Here is a 19,854-nt window from a genome sequence, read left to right as displayed (position 1 = left end):
AAAGAATCCCACAGTAGAGGAAATGGCTCACTAACATAACCCTTCCCATGAGGCAAAGTATTGGCTAGCTCCATTTTACAGATGGGGAAAACTGAGGCCCGAGGTGAAATGAGTCAGCCCACGTGTCTCAGAGAATCAACAGCAGGGGTTAGGAATAGAACCCTGGAGTCCTGACTCCCAGTCCAGAGCTCTCTCCCCTAGACTCTCATTGCTCCAATTGATTTTGAATCTTGCCATTCCACGGCAAGCGTTGGATCCCAGAGCAAGTCAGTAGCAGAATCCAGGGCCCCAGGACCTGGCCTAAAGCTCCACTGTGGATGAGGTGAGGATCTGGGGGGTCTACTGGAATGCTAGACACTGAATCTGAGTCAACAATGGGACGCAGTTGCAAAAAAGACTCATATCCTTCTGGGTGTATTAACAGCAGCGTCCTGCGTAAGACATGGGAGGTAATTATCCCACTCTGCTTGGCACTGATGAGGCCTCAGCTCTGGGGTACTGTGTCCAGTTCTGAGCGCCACACTTTGGGAAAGATGTGGGCAAGTCAGAGAGAGTCCAGAGGAGAGCAACGCAAATGATATGGGGTTTAGAAAACCTGAGCAATGAAGAAAGGTTAAAAAAAATGGGCCTATTGAGGCTGCAGAAAAAAAGACAAGAGGACCTGATCAGTCTTCACATGTGATACGGGCTGTTATAAAGAGAACAGTGATCAATTGTTCGTGTGCACTGAAGGCAGGACAAAAAGTAAGGGGCTTAATCTGCAGTGAGGGAGATTTAGGTTAGATATTAGGGGAAACTTTCTAACCAGAAAGGGAGTTAAGCTGCGAAACATGCTTCCAATGGAGGTTATAGAATCCCTGTCATTGGAGGTTTTCAAGACCCGGTTGGACAAACACGTGGCAGGGATGGGCTAAGAGAACTTGGTCCTGCCTTGATGCAGGGGGTTGGACTAAATAACCTCTCGAGGTCCCTTCCAGCCCAGCATTTCCATAATTCTATGATACACAGGGTGATCGTGCGTCCCATTTTGGCCAGGACGGTCCCTTTTTTAAGCCCTGTCCCGGCCGTCCCACCTCATTTGGCAAAAGTGGGCCTCTGTCCTGTCTGCTCTTGCCGACGTGATCAGGATTTTTTTCCCCTGAGAAACGTGCAGGTTTGGCAACAGTGAAACATTTCGCAAATTCGTGTCCATTTTTCTGAATTGTTTCAGTCAAAGAACAAAAAGTGCCCCCCCATCAATGTTTTTGTTTTGACATTTTTGAAATGAAACCTTTTGATTTGTTTTGGTTTGAAGGGACCCCTTGTTTCAAAATTCCCTTTCATGGTGTTCGTTTTTAAAGTTTTAGAATGGTCACAGTGAGAATGAAATGTTTCCGTTTTGTCCAAATATTTCAATTTTTTTTTCTTTTGGAATTGCAGAAAACTAGAAAAACGTGTTGTTTACCCAGCTCTAACCATGAGTTCAAATCTTACCTCTTCAAAGCGCTGTTCCAATTCCCGCGTCATTCGCATGACCCCCACCTCAAAGACTGTTAGGGAAGTGCTCCTGACCAATCCCCTCCTTCCATTTTTAAAATAAGCCAGCAGAGAGTTTATGCAAGGTCACGGCAGGCCCACAACCCAGTCCTCTAAGAGGAGACCTCCAGTCTTATCTGCTGCACCATGCTGCCTTTCAGAGCGTTGCTTGCCCTATCTCTACCCACACGTCTCCCCCTAAGCCAAGAATAGAACCGGGATTCCTGAGCACCAGAAGTTGACTGCTGCCTACGAAATGATGGCGTAACCGGTGAGCACTGGGGCGGGGGGCGTAAATTCTCCTCTAGCTGCTGGTCTGGAAAGGGGCTAACTGCTGCTTCTATAACTCAAGTGGTAAGAGTCAAAGTAGGGTGACCAGATGTCCTGATTTTATAGGGACAGCCCCGATTTTGGGGTCTTTTTCTTATATAGGATCCTATTACCCTCCACCCCACACCTGATTTTTTCACATTTGCTGTCTGGTCACCCTAGGAACGGATAGGCAAAGGGGTTAAATCTTGCTGCTGATCTACAGGGCGGGGGAGGAGGGTTGTATCTGATATCGCTTAAAAACAGCCTTTAGCCTGAAAAATGACAATCTGTAAATGATGAGGTGCATCGCGCTCAGACGCACGTCTCGGTTTATTTGTCACACATTTTGCTTGTGCGATCCACTGGGTCGGATTATTATCTACAGAGGATGTGAGTCTATGACCCCTCTTGGCTTGGGAACCTGACTCTTTTGCACAAGCTGTACAGACTCGTGCTTTTCGCTCAGGAGGTCATTGATTTGCTCCCTGCTGCTGGCCAAGAGGCAGCTGCTTTCCTAAAGTCCAGGTGAGGCCGTGGAGTATTTTGGAAGATGAGTGCTACTGACGGGTTCCTTCTGGGACGTTTCCTCCAGCAGATGTTCTCCCTGCTTACTCCCAGTCATTTTTAAACAGGGCTAACATGTTAGAGATGCACCGATCTGTCATGAGCAGCCTCAGCAGGGCTGTTTCGCCTGCTAATTCCCAGGCCGGTGCAGCTCCCCTTTCTCCTGGCCCCAGGGGAGCCGGGCACGGAGGGGCACCAAAGCAGGATAAAAAAACTCAGACGTTTGCTAATGATGACTGGGTTTAGTGATGCTGCCGCAGGCAGGGACACGCCCCGCTTGCCCCCTGACCTTTGAAGAATGGAAATAAGCAGTTAAAGTCTCGTGTACTCCTTTTCCCGGCTGCAATGCTGGTGCAAGCCGGCTCCAGCCCTCCATCTCCAACAGCCACCCAAAATGCACTCCCCCTCCCGCTTTGCAATCTTGCATTCTTAATGCCAAGCCCTAATGCCATGGGTAAGGCGGCCTAGCCACCCGCCTGCATGGAGTGTGGGAGGAGCAGCTGTGCTGAGCTGGTGATGTGATTGACGGACAAGCAGATGAGGAAAGACACCTACCCGGTAGTTTGCCTCCTGCTAAGGTGATTACTCAGTTCCCTGGCCAGGAGGTGGCAGTGCTGGGGTTAGAAACCAGGAGTTCCTGGCTCCCAGTCCTCTGCTCCGTCCGCTAGACTGGGCTGCATTTTAGCGCTTGGAGTGATGGGTTGAACTGGATGCTCTGGGTTAGTTATGCTGGGATCCTTTAGTGGGTGCTTCCTCCCCACCTCCACCCATGCTCTTTCCCCTGCTCTGATGTCCAACCCCTCTGCTAACAGAGGCTGGCAGAACAGGCCAGACTGGCAGCGCGGGTTCCTATCCGGCCTGGCTCTGGGGACGGGCTGGATTCCATGTGGCAGCAGCTTACAGCAATTACGGTGCAAAGCCGGTCTGGAAACCCTCGATTCATCACATTCTTCTGGTAGCAGCGAAGGGGCTGGGAACCCCAGCCTGGCGGGAAAGGAATCCCTTCCCCAAACACATTCCTGCCAGAGAGCAAGCCCATTAACCCCGTGGCTGCCGGGCTGCACTGCAGCGCTGGGTGGAAGGCAGGGGGCTGGAGGAGGGGGTTTCTCAGATGTTCCAGGGGGCCAGTGCCATCCCACTGTTTCTAGGTGACTGTATGTGGTGCAGGCACTAGGGATTTGTTATGAACACCTGGACCATCTACAATGAGGCAGCACCCAAAGGGTTAACTTGAGGGTCCTGACATCCCTTAACTGTAATAGGGAGACTTCCCTCTGCAGCAAATTAGAAGGAAAATGTGGTTTGATTTTTCCAACTGCTGGGCTAACCCCCTAGTCTAATTGCTAGCAGGCCCCACGACCCGGCCTTGATTTCTTCCTCTCTCTGCAGCAGCAAGTGTTTGGGGAAGGATTTGTTCAGACTCGGGGCCCTGGTCCCAAGTCACTAGGCGTTCTTCTGCTGACTCTGGAGGGCTTGGGCTCGGGCCCCGCACACGGGCTGGGAAGTTGCAAGGGTCAGAAAGCTGGTGGGGAGCAGAAAGGCTGTGAGGGCAGACATATGTCACACCCCAAAGAATAAACACGAGTTAATTAATGCTGCTGATTAAAAGCCACAACAGGGGTCCTATAAACAGGATAGAGTTAGTCATCTCCACGCAGGAGAAAGAGAGAAAATGGGCCAGGGGTTGGGGACTGGAGTGGGAGGAGACCGTGCTCTGCTGGGGGGTTCGTTAGGCTCTTAAAGTGGAAGCAACTTGGCTGTTTGAGGCTGGAAGAGCTGAGGCTTAGGCCAAATCTCTAAAACCTGGAGACCAGCAGTTTGGCTAAGGCTAAAATTTCCAAAATGCGGCTACATCCCACTGACTTTCAATGGGAGGTGAGCTTCTGGGGCCAAATTCTGACAGGTATTAAGATGCAACTCACCACCTTGCGGGCAGGAGATTCACAAAGTGTTTAGGTGCCCAACCCCCTCTCAGTTCAGAGTTAGGCAGCCAGCCACATCTGAAAATCCCATTAGGTTCAGAGCTGCATCTTCAGGTCCCTAAATACCTTGGCCCTAGGCTACTAATTCACTTAGGATAATTTTTTCAAAAGTTCCTAAGTCCAGGGTTGGCCCCACTACTCCAACGGCTTTGCTTTGAAAATCAAGGCTCAACTTGAGATACATCCAGCACAGCCAGAGCTCTAAGAGACGGTCCTGGCCACAGAGCGCTTGCTGGCTAACTAGATGAGATGAGCAAAGGGTGGGAGAAAGGAAGTTGAATGATCCCCATTTTACAGATTGGGAAACTGAGGCGAAAAGTGACTGGCCTGAAGGAATTTGTGACCGAAGCAAAACTTGACCCCAGCTATCCTGAGTGCTAGGCGAATACCTTAATCACACAACCATCTTTCTGCTTTAGGTGCCCAGCTTTGAAAATCTGCACCTGTAGGTGAGGAGACGGCCCAAGTTTCTACCCATGCCATGGCATGACGTAACATCCTTCCAGCACGAGGCAGAGTGGCAGTTTATTTAAATTGTTGTAACCATTCCTGCGACTTTAAGAATGGCCCGGTCAAAATCAGGGCATTGGCAGCTTTGCTGACTCTTCCAATTAGTTTCTGGGCTTGCCAAAAAGCAAACCTGGCTGGAGTCCATGTTCTGGTCTCGTGCCGCTGCCATTTAAGCCTGTGTTAAAAATGGTGCATGAATGTAACCTGACCAGCTCACCCTGCGCTCGTGGGCGAAGAACCCATGTGCCGCCGGTGTAATGGACAAGCTTAGCCAGTGTGCGTGAGGATCCATGAATAGCACTTGCTCCAACTTGTGCAACCGAGCCTAACTCAGGGGCCTGGCCCGCGGTTGTGACTACCCTGCCTGAGTTTGACGCGTGCCCTTTGGCTGCTGTGGTTTATTGGGTTTACGACTCTGCGCTGAAGGAAGAGACTCGACGAGCCTAGCGAGTCACTCAACCCAGAGGAGGGCTAGGAGCACGGAGAACATTCTGGGATTGGAACCAGCTCCCCACAGGCAGGAGGAAAACCTTGCTGGGGGGATGTGAGCTGGGCTCGCTGTTTTGACTGATGTTTCACCAGGGATCCTATGAGAAGTAGGCGGGGGCCTGATTCTAACAGAGGTGGGCTCTGCTTTGCAGATGAAGCATGCAGGGCATCTGCTCCAGGCGGCGGCTATGGGGGCTAGGTTTGTGCTGCAGCACATGGGTTTAGTCTGGCTGAAATTCACTGCACCGGGCGGTTGGGCTCTATGCGGGTGACGTGGGCAGCTCTCCCTTCTCTTCTCCAAGGGTGCACGCTGCCCTTAGTCCCACTGAACACCCCCCACCCCATGGGGCTGCAGACAGCTGCGCTGTAGGCGTCAGTCGCTGGGCCCCCCGGCATGACAGAGGGAGGCTCCCGTTGGCTGATGGGAGCAGTCAGGATCCGCAGCGGCCCTCATGTCCCATGGGCAAAGCTATGTTTACTTACAGCTCCCCCCACCCCATAACTCTCCATGGGCAGGGAGTGGCTGTGGATACCCCCAGGAGGCTTTGTCTCAGCAACTCCCTGGGGCTCCCAGAAGCTCTCTGGCCACACCCGGGCACCCCCCCTTCTCCTTAACATGCATGGGTCCCTTGGCACTGTCCTGCTCCTTTCGTCCCTTGGGGCAGGTCGGTGCGCACACTGCAGGATGTTCTACACCTAGGAGATGGGAGGCAGGTGTTAGGGTCCGAGCAGCCCCATAGAGCTGTGACCAGCCAGAAATCCAGGGTAGGGGGCAGGGGAGGACACCAAGGGGCTCAGTGGGGCTGGAAGGAAGAGGCAGTGCTGGGAAAAAGAAGAGTTGTGATTTTGATTTTGTTGTGGAAGGCTTGGTGGATCTGGGCCCTGCATAGTCTAAGCAGCCCCTGCCCATCCTCCAGTGGAAACGACCAGGCAGTGTTGAGTGAATGATGTCAGCCCAACTCTCTAATGATCTTCAGGGCGGCGGGGCAGAAAATACCCACTGGCGTGACCACGGTGGTGTCAGAATCCTCGGACACTTCTGCTGCCTTCAAGGGCCAAACTCGGATGTTCGCTTCCTTGGTGAGGAAGGATGGAGGGAGGAACCTACTGGAGAACCTGGAGCGAGGGCTGGAGGGTGCTTTCTTTGCACAGTCTTAGCCCTGTGGGCCAATGGCCGGCCATGTCGTCTCTGAGTTACGCTGCTGGAACACCGTGAATTGCACTGCTGTAGCTGAGATCAGATTCTGGCCCAAAGGGAGGAGACCGACTGCTTTGCATTTTCTATGAATCCTCCAGCAAAAGACACTGGCTGGACCCCCGAGGCAAGGAGAAGATGAGTGGAGCTTAGTGATTATGTGCTGCACGCCAGACGTCAGACTAGCTCTGAGCCTGCAAGTGTCTTGTGGATACTGCATGGAACTGAGACCTGGGTTCTAATTCTGTGCCTGCTACTGACTTGCTTGTGACCTGGGGCCAGTCACTTCCCCTCTCTGAGCCTCAGTTTCTCCACCTTCATGCATTTATCTCATTACATTATGTTTTTCAGGGTGTATGCCCTGCGGCCTGAAGCCCTAGAGTGTAGGGAGTTTGCTATTGCCACCTGTTGGTGAACAGGCAGAAAAGCGGCTCAGAGCTGCTTGAGAACCCCAAGTGGACAGAGGTGCCATCAGGAAGGGTGCTCTCTGCTGCCATCTGTTGGTGAGCAAGGGGAAATGAGTGACTGGGCCAGCTTCATTTGCATTTGTTATGTGGCAGAATGGGGCATTTCGGTCAAAATACAGTTAAGTGTTGACTTTGGGGGTAACATCATGTTATTGTCTGTCTTTGGGAATGATGGGACAAAAGAACTGCACCGAACGTGCCTGGGGTGAGAGGTCACCCTGAAGAGAACATGGTCCAGCACAAATGGGTAGCAGTGCCTAGACCAGGGCTTAGCAACCTCTCAGAAGTGATGTGCTGAGTCTTCATTTATTCAGTCTAATTTAAAGTTTTGTGTGCTAGTAATACATCTTAAGATTTTTAGTAGGTCTCTTTCTATAAGTCTATAATATATAACTAAACTATTGTTGTATGTAAAGTAAATAAACATTTTAAAAACCTTAAGAAGCTTCATTTAAAATTAAATTAAAATGCAGAGCCCCCTAGACCAGCCAGGACCCGGGCAGTGTGAGTGCCAATGAAAATCAACTCATGTGCTGCCTTTGGCACGCGTGCCATACGTTGCCTACCCCTGGCCTAGACACAGTGTGAGTAAGTAGAGAGAGGAGAATGGGGCTGTATCTCTCTGGGAATGCCACTGCCTCCTAGGGACAAGGACTCTGTTAAGCATTCTACAGGCCCCTGAGTTCTCTCCAAAGCCTTTGCAGTGGTAGCTCCAAGGTAGCATGTGGCTTGGAAGCTGGAGTCAGAGCTCAGGCAGATGATGGTGCTAAGAAAGCCGGAGAGAGCAGCATGAGCTCATAGAGGGATGCTGGTGTGGGCCTCCCAACCCAGCAAGTACAGCTGCAATCACATTCCTGGTGGGAGGACCCTCAAAAAAGCCCAGGCAGCCTTTCCCTTCAGGGCCGGAGCCTGAGCTGCCAGAGGAGGACTCGGATTGAGGCTATTGCAAAGGGGTGTGTGTGTGTATGTGTGTGTGTGTGTGTGTGTGTGTGTGTGTGTTCGTTCTCCTACCTAATCGGTGTTGCTCATTTATTCATTGCTGGCTTTCCCCAATGTATCCTTCCTCTTCCTCCCCCGCAATAAAGTTGTTTGTTTTTAAACCCCTTGTGAGTAGGAAGCTATGGCTGGGCAGGGGCTCCCAATGTGGTATAGATTGTTTCCCAGGTTTCTGGGTGTTTAATTTTTCAGCAGTAGCACCTAGGGCTGGGCTGAATTTCCTTTCTGCTGCCAGCAATCCCTGGCAGAAGGATTCCAGGGGCAGGGACTGTCTCTTGGGCACGTGCAGGGCCTGGCCCAATGGGCCCCTGTTCTCAGCTGGGGTTTTTAGGCGTTGCTACAATACAAATAGCTGCTGAAGCAGGCTGAGACAGCCAGGACAGAAGGGGCGAGAGAGCCCTGGAAGCCCGTGGAGGAAAGCAGAAGAGGGAGCAAACCCCCTTCTTCAAACACAAACATACTCAGGGAAAGCAGAGGAACCGCAGGGACAGCAACCCAGCCCTCATCAGTTTCTTGCTCTATAAACATTCTCTCCTTCCAAGTTTGCTTCGCTCAGCACAGCCTGTTCTGCTTGCTGAGACGGGGACCTGAGGCCTGGTCATTTGAAAAGGGAGGGATAAACACCTGGGCTTGGGACATCTTGTTGATTACAGTCAGGCACCCGCCTTCCCCCATTTCACAACCCTTTGTGTCCCATGATCCCTTCCCAGAAAGCTGGTGAGTCAGGTTGAGAAAGCTGCAGGCCGATGCCGGTGCAGCTAGAAAGTGATTCAGCAGGATCTGCTGCGGACAGTGTCTTTCCCCCCCGCTGCAGTATGGAGCTCGATGGCAGGGAGCCCAGTTCTCCTGTGGGCTGGAGCAGGGACATTTGGTTCATTAACAAATGTCAAAGCTCTGACTCCTTCCTCCTTGGCTCTGCTGGGCGGGAGGAACACATGCTACACAGCTCCCTCGTGCCCTCTGATCCCGCCAAATGACTGCCCGATGCCGTGTCCCTCCAACTCCTTTTGATAGTGTCGGGGGCAGCAGGCTCCTCAAAACAGGGGGAGCCAGTGCTTGTTAATACCACCACCCAGGCTGGATCCACAGCAAGTGAGGCACAAGGTGAAGGACAGAAGCAGGACTTTCCGCCTGGCTCTATCTTGCTCATGTATGGTTGTTTTTATGAAGGGGGGTTGTTTTTATGAAGGGGTGGGGTGCCTTTGTTGCAAACTGGGGGACCTCTTTGGGTCACAGGGCCCCATTAATTCATGCATTCGATCTCGCCGCATAAATCTCTGGGATTAACCTGACTTTAGAAGCTTTGTAGAGCAGAATGGGGCAAATTCAGCCTTGGTGCAACTCCATTGCTTTCAAGGGGAGATATCGCAGAGATGAATTTGGTCATCTGCTCCTCCCCCCCTCCACCGGCCCACCAACATTCCTGTGCTGCTGATCAGGATCAGCAACCTGTTTGCTTTCTGATGGCAGCATTTCGTCCCCAGCTCTCCGTGAAAAGAACAAAAAGTCACAGCAAAGGGCAGAGAGAACCCATTTAACCAGCTGTTATTTCTCAACGTGACACAGGCTATCCAGACCACTGAGTGCGTCCAGGCAGCAGTGGGGTCAGAACTCCCATCCTCCTGCTCTAAAACCATAGGGTGCTTCTACCTGAACTAAAGGAGAATCTTCACTAGCCAGCTTGGGTCTTTGATGCATATGTAAGCACCCCTGATTCTCTCCAGTAGAGGGCAGCGGTGTACATACAGCCCAACCAGCTCATCATCCTGTTATTGCTATTGTCTTTGCCATGGTGCCGGTAAAGGAATGCAGGCAGACAGGAGTAGTGACTTCCAGAGGGAGCAGGAATCAGTATTCCTGGGATTCACACTCAGGACTTCCTGGCTCCTAGTTCTGGGCTCAGACCATGTGCCTTTGTCATATGCGCCAGGACATCACTGCTCACTCTCTGGAGGCTGGGCACAGATGGGAACTACCCTGAGAACGGAGGGTATTATCTCCTATCACATAGCTTGGCCGCACGTTCTAGCACTGGGCTTGCTGCTCCCCTGCTAATGGTCACAATCCATGTCAGGTTCGAGTCTTTGGAACTATTTTCTATTGATTTTAAACTTCCTGAACAGTGTGTGTTTCCCCACACACCCGGTTTTCTGACTGTACGGTGTGTGTGGGGGAGAGATGCGGTATCAGAATGACTTTTTGATCCGTTCTAGCAACTCTGACTCTCATTATAAAACATTCATGGCCAGTGAAGCACTTTTCCTAGGAGCAAAGGTGTTAACCCTGGTGTCTCAGCCAATACCAACATGGGTAATTACATCTCGATGCCCTGATTTCTCCACTGCTGTTTCTTCTGGAGATGGGCTCCTCCTTCATTTCCTGACCCAAATTGCTGTGTAGCTCTGGTGCAGGCTGTTAAATGGCTGCCATGCTCCACCCCAGAGAAGGCTGCATTTTTGCAATGTTCTGTATTCCTAAAGCATTTATGTGAGGCCATATCCTTTCTCCCCTCAGTGGGGTATTGGGAGACTTTGTTAGTTAACCACTGCCCACGGTGGGACAGTGCAATATATTGTTATGGGGGCTGTCGAAGTGCTAGGCCCTTCCAGGCCCATTTTTGTGGCCAAGGGGACCCGTGAGACCCAGGGCTGAAGAGTCTGAAGCCATACAGGGTGGAGAAACCTCTCCTTCTGGAACCACAGCTACTGCCACCGCTATGTGATTCCACGTCTTGGTTCGATTTCCACGGGGGGGTCCGTGTTGCGACACTGTGGCTTGTGCTGAGCTCTGGCTATAAGGTGGTTCCTATTCGCCTTGGCCCAGATCCACAAGGGGAGTTAGGCTCAGCTGAAGTTAGGAGCCTAAATAGCTTTGGCTCTGGGCCCTCCTGCCCTTTATTTCCCAACTCCGCTGAAGTCCTTTGTAAACTTCATCTTTATAAAGTTGCAGGTTACTTAGTGATGGTTTAGTAAGTGCAGCCTGGCCAGGGCACGGCACTCAGACTCATTGGACCTGGGGTTTAGGGCTGGCTCTGCCACTGACTTCCTAGGTCATCTTGGTGGTGGTGGTGGTGGGACTCTGTGCCTCAGTTTCCCCCTCTGTACAGTGGGGATAATGCTATTAACCTTCCTTTATAAGGGCTTAGCTACACAAGGAAGTTACTCTGAAATAAGGTAGGGTGTGAATTTAAAGTGCTAGAGTTGTTCCAGAATAAGTGTCTATAGAGGGCATTTCTCTGGTCAATTTCCCCGTGTAGCTAAGCCCTTCAAATGAAGGGTTATTTACCAGGGCCGGCGCTTCCATTTAGTCAACCTAGGTGGTCACCTAGGGCTCCAGGATTTGGGGGGGCAGCATTTTGCCGCCCTCGGCAGCAATTCAGCAGCAGGGGGTCCTTCCGTGCTCCGGGTCTTCGGAGGAAATTTGGTGGCGAGGGGTCCTTCCGCGCTCCGGGACCCACCGCTGAAGTGCCCCGAAGACCGGGAGCGTGGAAGGACCCCCCTAGTTGCTGAATTGCCGCCAACCAGGAGCACAGAAGGACCCCCACCTAGGGCGCCAAAAACCCTGGTGCCGCTCCTGGTTATTACTCCTCTCCTCCTGCTGTTGTCTTCAAGCCTGTCTCATGCTGTCCCCTAGCCCCTTTTTATATCCCAAACAACCCCCATTTTCATCATTCAAATCCCACCTTGACTCTCACTTCTCCGGTGGCTCTTTTCAAAGTTAAACCGCCAAGTATAGCATTAAAACACAAAACACAGCCATAAAAAGCTGCTTTCCCTTTGGGCCTTCAGCATGTGTCTCCTATAAACCAGATCTCTGCCAGCTGGATTTGATTTAGACTCTGACCTCCCAGGGGCAGAGAGTGCCTGCGTACAGAGCCGAGCATAAAGTCATTGCTTATCATATCCCAAGGAGAGGAAGGACCAGCTGGTGGTCAAGGCTCAGAGCTGTGGGTTCAATTCCTTGTTCTTCCACTTCCACAGACTCTGTGTGTGGCTTGAGACATTCACTTGATCTGTCTGTACCACGCTTCCCTAGCTGTGAAATGGGGTAATACTTCTGTCTTCTCTATTAATCTTGCAAACACTTTGGGGTAGGGACTTTCTCCCCAGGACCTCATGCATGCAAAGGATCACTTCTTCTCACAGCGAGAACAGTAGAACCTCAGAGTTCCGAACCCCTCAGGAATGAAGGTTGTTTGTAACCCTGAACAAAACATTATGGTGGTTCTTTCAAAAGTTTGCAACTGACCATTGACAGTACAGCTTTGAACTTTGACTGTGCAGAAGAAAAACGCTGCTTTTAACCATCTTCATTTAAATGAAGCAAGCACAGAAACAGGTTCATTGCCTTGTCAAATCTTTTTTTTTTTAAACTGTCCCTTTATGTTTTTAGTATTTTATGTGTAATACCATAGTGGGCTGTACAGTATTTGCCTTTTGGGGGTCTTTGCTGCTGCCTGATTTGTGTACTTCCAGTTCCAAAGGAGGTGTGTGGTTGACCGGTCAGTCCATACCTCTGGTGTTCCTACCTCTGAGGTTCTACTGCAGGGGTCGGCAACCTTTCAGAAGTGATGTTCCGAATCTTCATTTATTCACTCGAATTTAAGGTTTCACGTGCCAGTCATACATTTTAACGTTTTTAGAAGGTCGCTCTCTATAAGTCTATAACATACATACAACAATAGTTTAGTTATAAAGTAAATAAGGCTTTTAAAATGTTTAAGAAGCTTCATTTAAAATTAAATTAAAATGCAGAGCCACCCCGGACCGGTGGCCAGGACCCGGGCAGTGTGAGTCCCACTGAAAATCAGCTCGTGTGCCGCCTTCGGCACCCGGGCCATAGGTTGTCTACCCCTGTTCTGCTATAATGTTGTTGACTTCTGTGGGACTACTCGCTATGTACAAAGTTCAGCATGTGTGTTATTAAGTCTTTGCAGGCTTCAGGCCTATGTGTATAGCTGGGACCCTGACTGCAGCTGGAGCACTGGGGCACTAAACTAATATACATAAACAATCATAAAATGTGGGAAAGAGCCTCAGAGAAAGAGTAACACTATGGTGTTAAAGTACTGCAGATTACACCAGGACCTGGCCAGCAATCTCCCCGATCAGTGACTAAGCCCTGTCATATGCAACCTAATGAGAAGTCCATGACAGCCTCCCTAGTGCCTGACCTGGGCTGTTTCTTTTCCCACACTCAGCAGAGTGTAACATGCTCTGTCTTTGAGGGGAGGAGTCGAAAAGGGTTTTCTCTCCGGACTCTGGCTTCTTTCATCTGGTCCTGGGTTATTGCTCTCCCCCACGTCCCTCCCCCAACTTTATCTGCTTAACATCAGTTGAGATCAAAAGCTTTAAGGCGACTTTGTGCAGGGCAGAAGAAAGACACTTGACAGGGGAGAGAAAGGATTTTAGCTTCTTCCTCCAGGAAGGGCAGGCGATAATGGGGATTCTGCTGCCCATAAGGATACTAATGACTGATCATTAACAGCCGCCTAGAGCGGCAAGCAGCATCTTTTAATGGGTAGGGAATGCATGACACCTATACAAGACAGGAAAAGCAGAGGTAACAGCCACCGCTCCAGGCCTGCGTCTCCCTCCCTCAGTTTGCACTGATGCGGGAGGGAGACCCGGGGGGGAATTGGATGCACTTTGCCTTTAACAGGCTCTTGGCCAAAAATCCGAGCTTGCAGGCATATATGCATTGGCTGTGTAACAATATCCCCACGTGATTGCAATGAAAGCCTCTGCAGGGAGGGAGGGAGCAGGAGACAGAAACTTGCCAGAGAGCTCCTGGGCGTCTCTAGTCAATTGCGCAGGGAGAGCAGCCGCTGCGATGTGAAATTGACCAAAGTGGTGCAAGACTCTCTCTCTGCCCGTCCCGTCCCGTCCCCCCCCCCCCCGGTTCTGCCCCTCGGCCCTCCTGCCCCGTCCCCTTTGCCGTTGGATGAGTTTCCAGTCACCTCCGGTCGCAGGGCAACATCCCCCAACATGCCTGAGCAGATCAGCGTCTCGGAGTTCCTGGCGGTGACTTCTGAAGACCTGAACTCCCCGGCGGCTTCGACCTTCTCCTCCAAAATGCAGAAGTGCCGGGGGGCAGTGGCGGTGCTGGAGGAGGTGAGTGAGGGCAGCTGGGGGGAGTGGTGTCCTGGCGGGGTTCTCTCTCTTGATAGTGGGAATTAGGCGCTTTCTTCACCTTCTGTTGACGGGGGGGTGTCTCCCTTTGTGTTGTGGTAGGTATTGTTACTGCAGGAGGCAGCTTGGAGCTGTTCCTTGTGCCTCGTTCCCCCCCTCCCCCGACCTTTTTCTTGCCCTCTTTGCTAAAATCCGACGTGATTAGACAAGGCGCTTTAGAGTCTGTTAAGATCTTGCTAAATGGTTTGACAACCTGGCCATCTGAGCGAGTGAGATGCCTCTGGTTGTGTAACTGATCCGCGCTCTGTCGTTCATTTCCTTACTCTGGCCCCTGAAACTCTTTATGTAGCTAGGGGAGCCCACCAGGCTTGTGAAAGATGCTCTTGGTTGGAAAAACAAAACTCCACACTTAAAACAAATGCATGTCCCGCTGTTGACTACTAACAGCGCCTTCGATTATTGAAAAGTAACAAATTGACAGTCTATTGTGGTTTTCCCTGTTTATGCTGGGGGGGGGTTGTACCTCCAATTTGGACTATGGGAAATGAATCATCTATATAACAGCAGCACATAGAGACCCCCCCCCCAAACCACCCTCTTTTCGTGGATATACTGTCCTTAAGTCTAAAAAGACATTGTGCCTTCTCTGAAGGGCATATACAAGGCCCCGATCCTGCAAAACACTTATGCACGTGCTTCACTTTCGGCTTGCAAGTAATCGCGTTGATTTTATTTTTTCAATGGAGATGTTCGTAAGTTCAAAGTTAAGCGTGTGGGTTGAAAGAGTTCAGGCCCAAATAGACAAAATCAGGGAAGTATCGTCTGTTTATGGTCAGTTTCATTTTCGGGTTCTTAGTGCCATGAAGTGTGTGGATTGTGGTGTCTGCAGAGAGGCTTTGCTTGTTTTGAAAGTATCATTTCCCTGGGAGTTTTATGAAATAAAATTACAGAAATATTTCAGATCCTGCTTGGTTTTTTATAAAAGCTTTTTTTGTACCAAATAGACTCATAGACTTTAAGGTCAGAAGGGACCATTATGACTGACTACTCTGACCTCCTGCACAAGGCAGGCTGCAGAATCTCACCCACCCACTCCTGTATCAAACCCCTGACCTATTGAAGTCCTCAGATCATGGTTTAAAGACCTCAAGGTGCAGAAAATCCTCCAGCAAGTGACCCGTGCCCCATGCTGCAGAGGAAGGTGAAAATCCCCCAGGGCCTCTACCAATTTGCCCTGGAAGAAACTCCTTCCCACCCCAAATATGGTGATCAGCTAAACCCTGAGCATGTGGGCAAGACACCCAGGAAAGAATTCTCTGTGGTGACTCAGATCCCACCCCATCTAATACCCATCACAGGCCACTGGCCATACTTACCTATAATAGTCAAAGATCAATTAATTGCCAAAATCAGGCTATCCCATCATACCATCCCCTCCGTAAACTTATCACAGTTCTGGGATGGAATTTGAGTTGCTCTGGTATCTTTCGGGTTAAGAACCAGACAGAATTCTGCTACGGTAACAGTTCCAACTGCTGGAAGCTGCGGGTTTTGCACCATCCCCAGGAATGCTGTAGTGTATATGTTTTGAATAAGGGCAATTTGCAGCTGGGCCTGTGCATTTTGCTGAGTCCTCATGGCAGAAGGAATGGACTTGAGGAACTGGGGCTGGATCCTGCAACTGGATCAGTGTAGGGGTTACTCCAGACCCCCTTCCTCCCTCTGTGTGATAGATCAGACCTATTGCATCTGAAACTAGGATGGTGGAGGCTCAGGCTGGCATCCCAAGTGCATACCCAGAGGATATGGGCAAGTTTGTATTCAGGCGGCTAGCCCGAGCTGGCATCCATCCTACCCCTAGCTATGCTGCTATTTGGAGCACGGGAGTATGGAGCAGACCTCCCATGTGTCTGTCTGCCTGAGCCAGGAAGCACGCTTCCAGCTGCAGTGTAGATGTACCCTTTGCGGGCACCGCCTGGTGTAGTCTGGCTTCTCCAAAAGCTGGTTCCAAAGGATCCCACAGCTCTTCCTTTGAGGCCTGAGCCGACGTCCATTAAAGTCAATGGAAAGACTGTCATTGACTTCAATGGGACTCGGATCAAGCCCGGTGGGAAGAAAGGGACCCCATTTCCCTGCCATGTCTTGGTGGTATAAGTGACACCACGGAGGCTGAGATGGGAGCTGCCATGTGGCGTGGTCTGGCCAGGAGGCACTGAATGGGCGTTTGCCGTCATCTTGCTTCCTCAAATTCTGTTACTTCCAGGGACAGTATCTTATGGTATATGGTGTCTTTTGCCCACAAGTGCTTTAACAATCTTTATGGGGGTGGGGGGGGTGTAGATTCATTGAATTTGTGGATTGTAAGCTCTCCCATCCCGATCCTTAGGAAGAGGGAAGTGACGAATGCTTTTTTCCCAGTTGGAATAGCTGGGAAGAAATTCAGAATAAACTGACGCAAATCTGGCCAGGATGCTAGAATTAACCGCTCCCCCCGCTTCCCCTCCATCTTACAAGCAAAAAGCCAACTCCATTAGCTTGTGATGAAATTTAAAGTCACTCACTGGAAAAGTAAACTCAACAGTCACTGATTTGTGTTCGTGAAGAATGGGAGCGGCTGTCAGTGTCGAGTAACAGTCACGCAGGTGCCCCCTACCCGTGCCAGATCCCCTGTGGCTCCCTGCGAGAATCCCAACCTCTGTTCTAGCATGTGTGGGGCTGCAGACACAGGGTCTGGCATTGAGAGCTGTGATCAATGCCTCGATGTCCTATGTACATTTGGGTCATTCTGTCCAGTTCCTCACACATTCATTCCCCCCAACCCTGTTCTGAGACGTTATTTACTTTTATGTACTGTGACTAGCTCATCACACACTGGCCCCGGAGAAAACTCTCTAACTAATAGTGTAATACATTCTAGCTCAGTAAATCTGCTTTGCATCTCTTCTCTCTCCCACAGCTGGCCAGAGGCTGCCTCGGGGCAGTGATAGGCTGCCAATATTTTAACAAGGGAATCCCACAAGATGATTCTCTCCCCCACCCTCTGCCATTAGCTTGTGATAAACCCCATGTCCCAGGGGTGCACGTGCTGCAGAGAAGGAAGGGTAAAGGAACCGGGATTCCAGTTAGACACACATGCTCTCATTCCCCATAAGCAAGGAGGAAGCCAGCCCCAGAGGGAAGCATGGGCTTTGATGCTGCAATTGCTTGCATGTGGGACTGAGTTGAGTGGGACACGTTGCATGTTACTTGCCTGCAGAGCTGTTGGTAGGATTGTAGGGCCCCCATCCTGCTGGTGATGCCTCGTGTGACACCTTCACCCCACCCCGAGCCCCCACTAGTGTCAGCTGGTCAGGGGTCTGCCTGTGTGGAGTCCCTTGTGGAGGGCCATAGTGAGGGCATGAGCCGTGGTTGCTGCTGCTTTGTCTCTGAAAACTCAGCTGACTGTATAAAGGGCTCAGCCTGTGTTGCCTGCGGTGGGGAGTAGAGCTCTAGAAGGGAGATTCTGGGGGGAGAAGGTCTGTCCGTGGGGAAGGGTGTTTTGGAGAGCGGTGGGAGGGGGATCCTCGCTGGACCATAGTTAGCAGAGACCAGGTATTTCCAAATGACTCTGGTCTATCAGCATCCAGACACAGGGTTGAGCTCTGTTGACTCCGCATGCCTTCAATACGGGGAAAGAATTGTACAGAGATTCTCTCTCTCTCCCCACAGCACAGTCCCTGCTTCGCGGTTGGGCAGTGTGGGCACCAGCCTGCCAGGCTATGGGCAGGGGCGGCTCCAGGCCCCAGCACACCAAACGCGTGCTTGGGGTGGCAAGCCGCGGGGAGCACTCTGCTGGCGCTGCGAGGGCGGCAGGCAGGCTTCTCTTAGCGGCTTGTCTGCGGAGGGACCGTTGGTCCCGTGGCTTCGTCTGCGGGAGGTCTGCCGAAGCCGCGGGACCAGCAGACTGTCAGCAGGCAAGCCACGGAAGGCAGCCTGCCTGCTGTGCTTGGGGTGGCAAAATTCCTAGAGTTGCCCCTGGCTATAGGGAGGTGCAGGGGTCTGGAGAAGAGAGAAAGGAAGCGTCTTTCAAAAACATCCCCTCGCCAGTCAAGTGCGTGGAGCCTGTGCTGAGAGGATCTGTTGAATGGCCTACTTGGCTTCTTGCAGGACCCTGGCTCTGCCTTGGTCTCTCATTCAAGTACCGGCCAGGCCCGACCCTCCTTAGTCCCCGAAATCTATCGAGCTCCCAGCACTGTTGTGTAGGAGAACACGGTCAGAATCCAGGGGAAGCTAGGTGGCGTCTTCAGGCTTCACATGGTGGAGCTGTGGCTCCTGAGGAGAAGGTCCAGGCCACTGTGTTGGGGGAGCTGGATGTCAGCATACATTGTGTGGGGCTGTGATTGATCACTAGGGCCCTGCCAAATTCACGGTCCATTTTGGTCAATTTCACGGTCAGAGGATTATAAATAATCGTAAATTTCATGATTTTCAGATATTTAAGTCTGAAATTTCATGGGGTTGTTACTGTAGGAGTCCGACCCAGCTCTGGAGCCAGGAGTGCAGAAGTCAGGGTGGCATGGTATGGTATTGCCACCTTTACTTCTGCGCTGTTGCTGGCAGGGTGCTGCCTGCTCTCCGGCCACGCAGAGCAGAAGTAAGGGTGGCAATACTGTGACCCCCCTACAATAATCTTTCAGACCCCCCCACATTACAACCCTCTTTTGGGTCAGAACCCCCAGTCTGAGGAATGCTGGTCTCTCCCATGAGACTAGACTGTTACATGTTACAGGCAGAGAACAGAAGGGACGGAGGTGCACCAGTGCACGAGGCCCTGCAATGGCAGGGCCTTGATTTGGTGGGATATACCCAGATGAGCCTGGCAAGTGACCTGCACCCCATGAGGAAGGCAAAAAAAATCCCCAAGGTCCCTGATCATCTGACCTGGGGGAAAATTCCTTCCCAGCCCCGAACATGGTGATCACTGAGACCCTGAGCAAGACTCACCAGCCAAGCACCTGAGAGGGAGAATTATCAGCACCACCCCACCCCAACCAGTAGCCCATCTCAGCTACAGCTATCTCTGATCGTAGAATCTCAGGGTTGGAAGGGACCTCAGGAGGTATCTAGTCCAACCCCCTGCTCAAAGCAGGACCAACCCCAGACAGATTTTTGCCCCAGATCCCTAAATAATTGAACTCACAACCCTGGGTTTAGCAGGCCAATGCTCAAACCACTGAGCTATCCTACCCCAACCCACGCTTCAGAGGAAGCGGGGAGGGAAGAACAATACACAGAGGAAAGAAATTCCCTTCCTGACTTTTACAGGTGACCGGCTGAAGCTTAGCATTAGCAGCGATGGAGGGCAGGATCTACATAGGCAGAAGGTAAACAAGATGCAACCTGACCAGGGCTAACATCCCTCCTCTTGCAAAGGACTCTTTGGGACCTGGAATAATGGTGTAGCCCCTCCTCCGATGCATGGCTCAAACCTCCTCCCCAATGGCTGATAATCAGAGTGGCTTCTCCCTACTCCTTACATGGGCTGGGTCCTGGGGGGGTCTTTCTTTTGGTGCCTGGTGCCTCCACGCAAGCTGACTCCTCTCTGTGCTGACAGCACAAGAGGTACTGTGCCTTGGGAAAATGACTAATGCAGCTACTCTGGTCACCGGGAATATCACCCGCTATCCCAACACCACAATACATTAATACAAACC

General features: G+C 51.3%; 1 protein-coding gene across 1 annotated transcript in view; it reads left to right on the top strand.

The window, feature by feature from the left end:
- Positions 1–12,887: 12,887 nt before the first annotated feature.
- Positions 12,888–19,854, top strand: part of ASAP3 (ArfGAP with SH3 domain, ankyrin repeat and PH domain 3) — a 65,357-nt gene continuing 58,390 nt past the window's right edge. Inside the window, 1 exon segment of the mRNA XM_030538727.1 lies at positions 12,888–14,143. Coding sequence (XP_030394587.1) covers positions 14,018–14,143 — 126 coding nt within the window. The 5' untranslated portion in view covers positions 12,888–14,017.

Source organism: Gopherus evgoodei, chromosome 20 (genome assembly GCF_007399415.2).
Source record: "Gopherus evgoodei ecotype Sinaloan lineage chromosome 20, rGopEvg1_v1.p, whole genome shotgun sequence".
In the NCBI taxonomy this organism is placed as follows: domain Eukaryota; kingdom Metazoa; phylum Chordata; order Testudines; family Testudinidae; genus Gopherus; species Gopherus evgoodei.
This window is presented reverse-complemented; position numbering and strand designations above follow the sequence as displayed.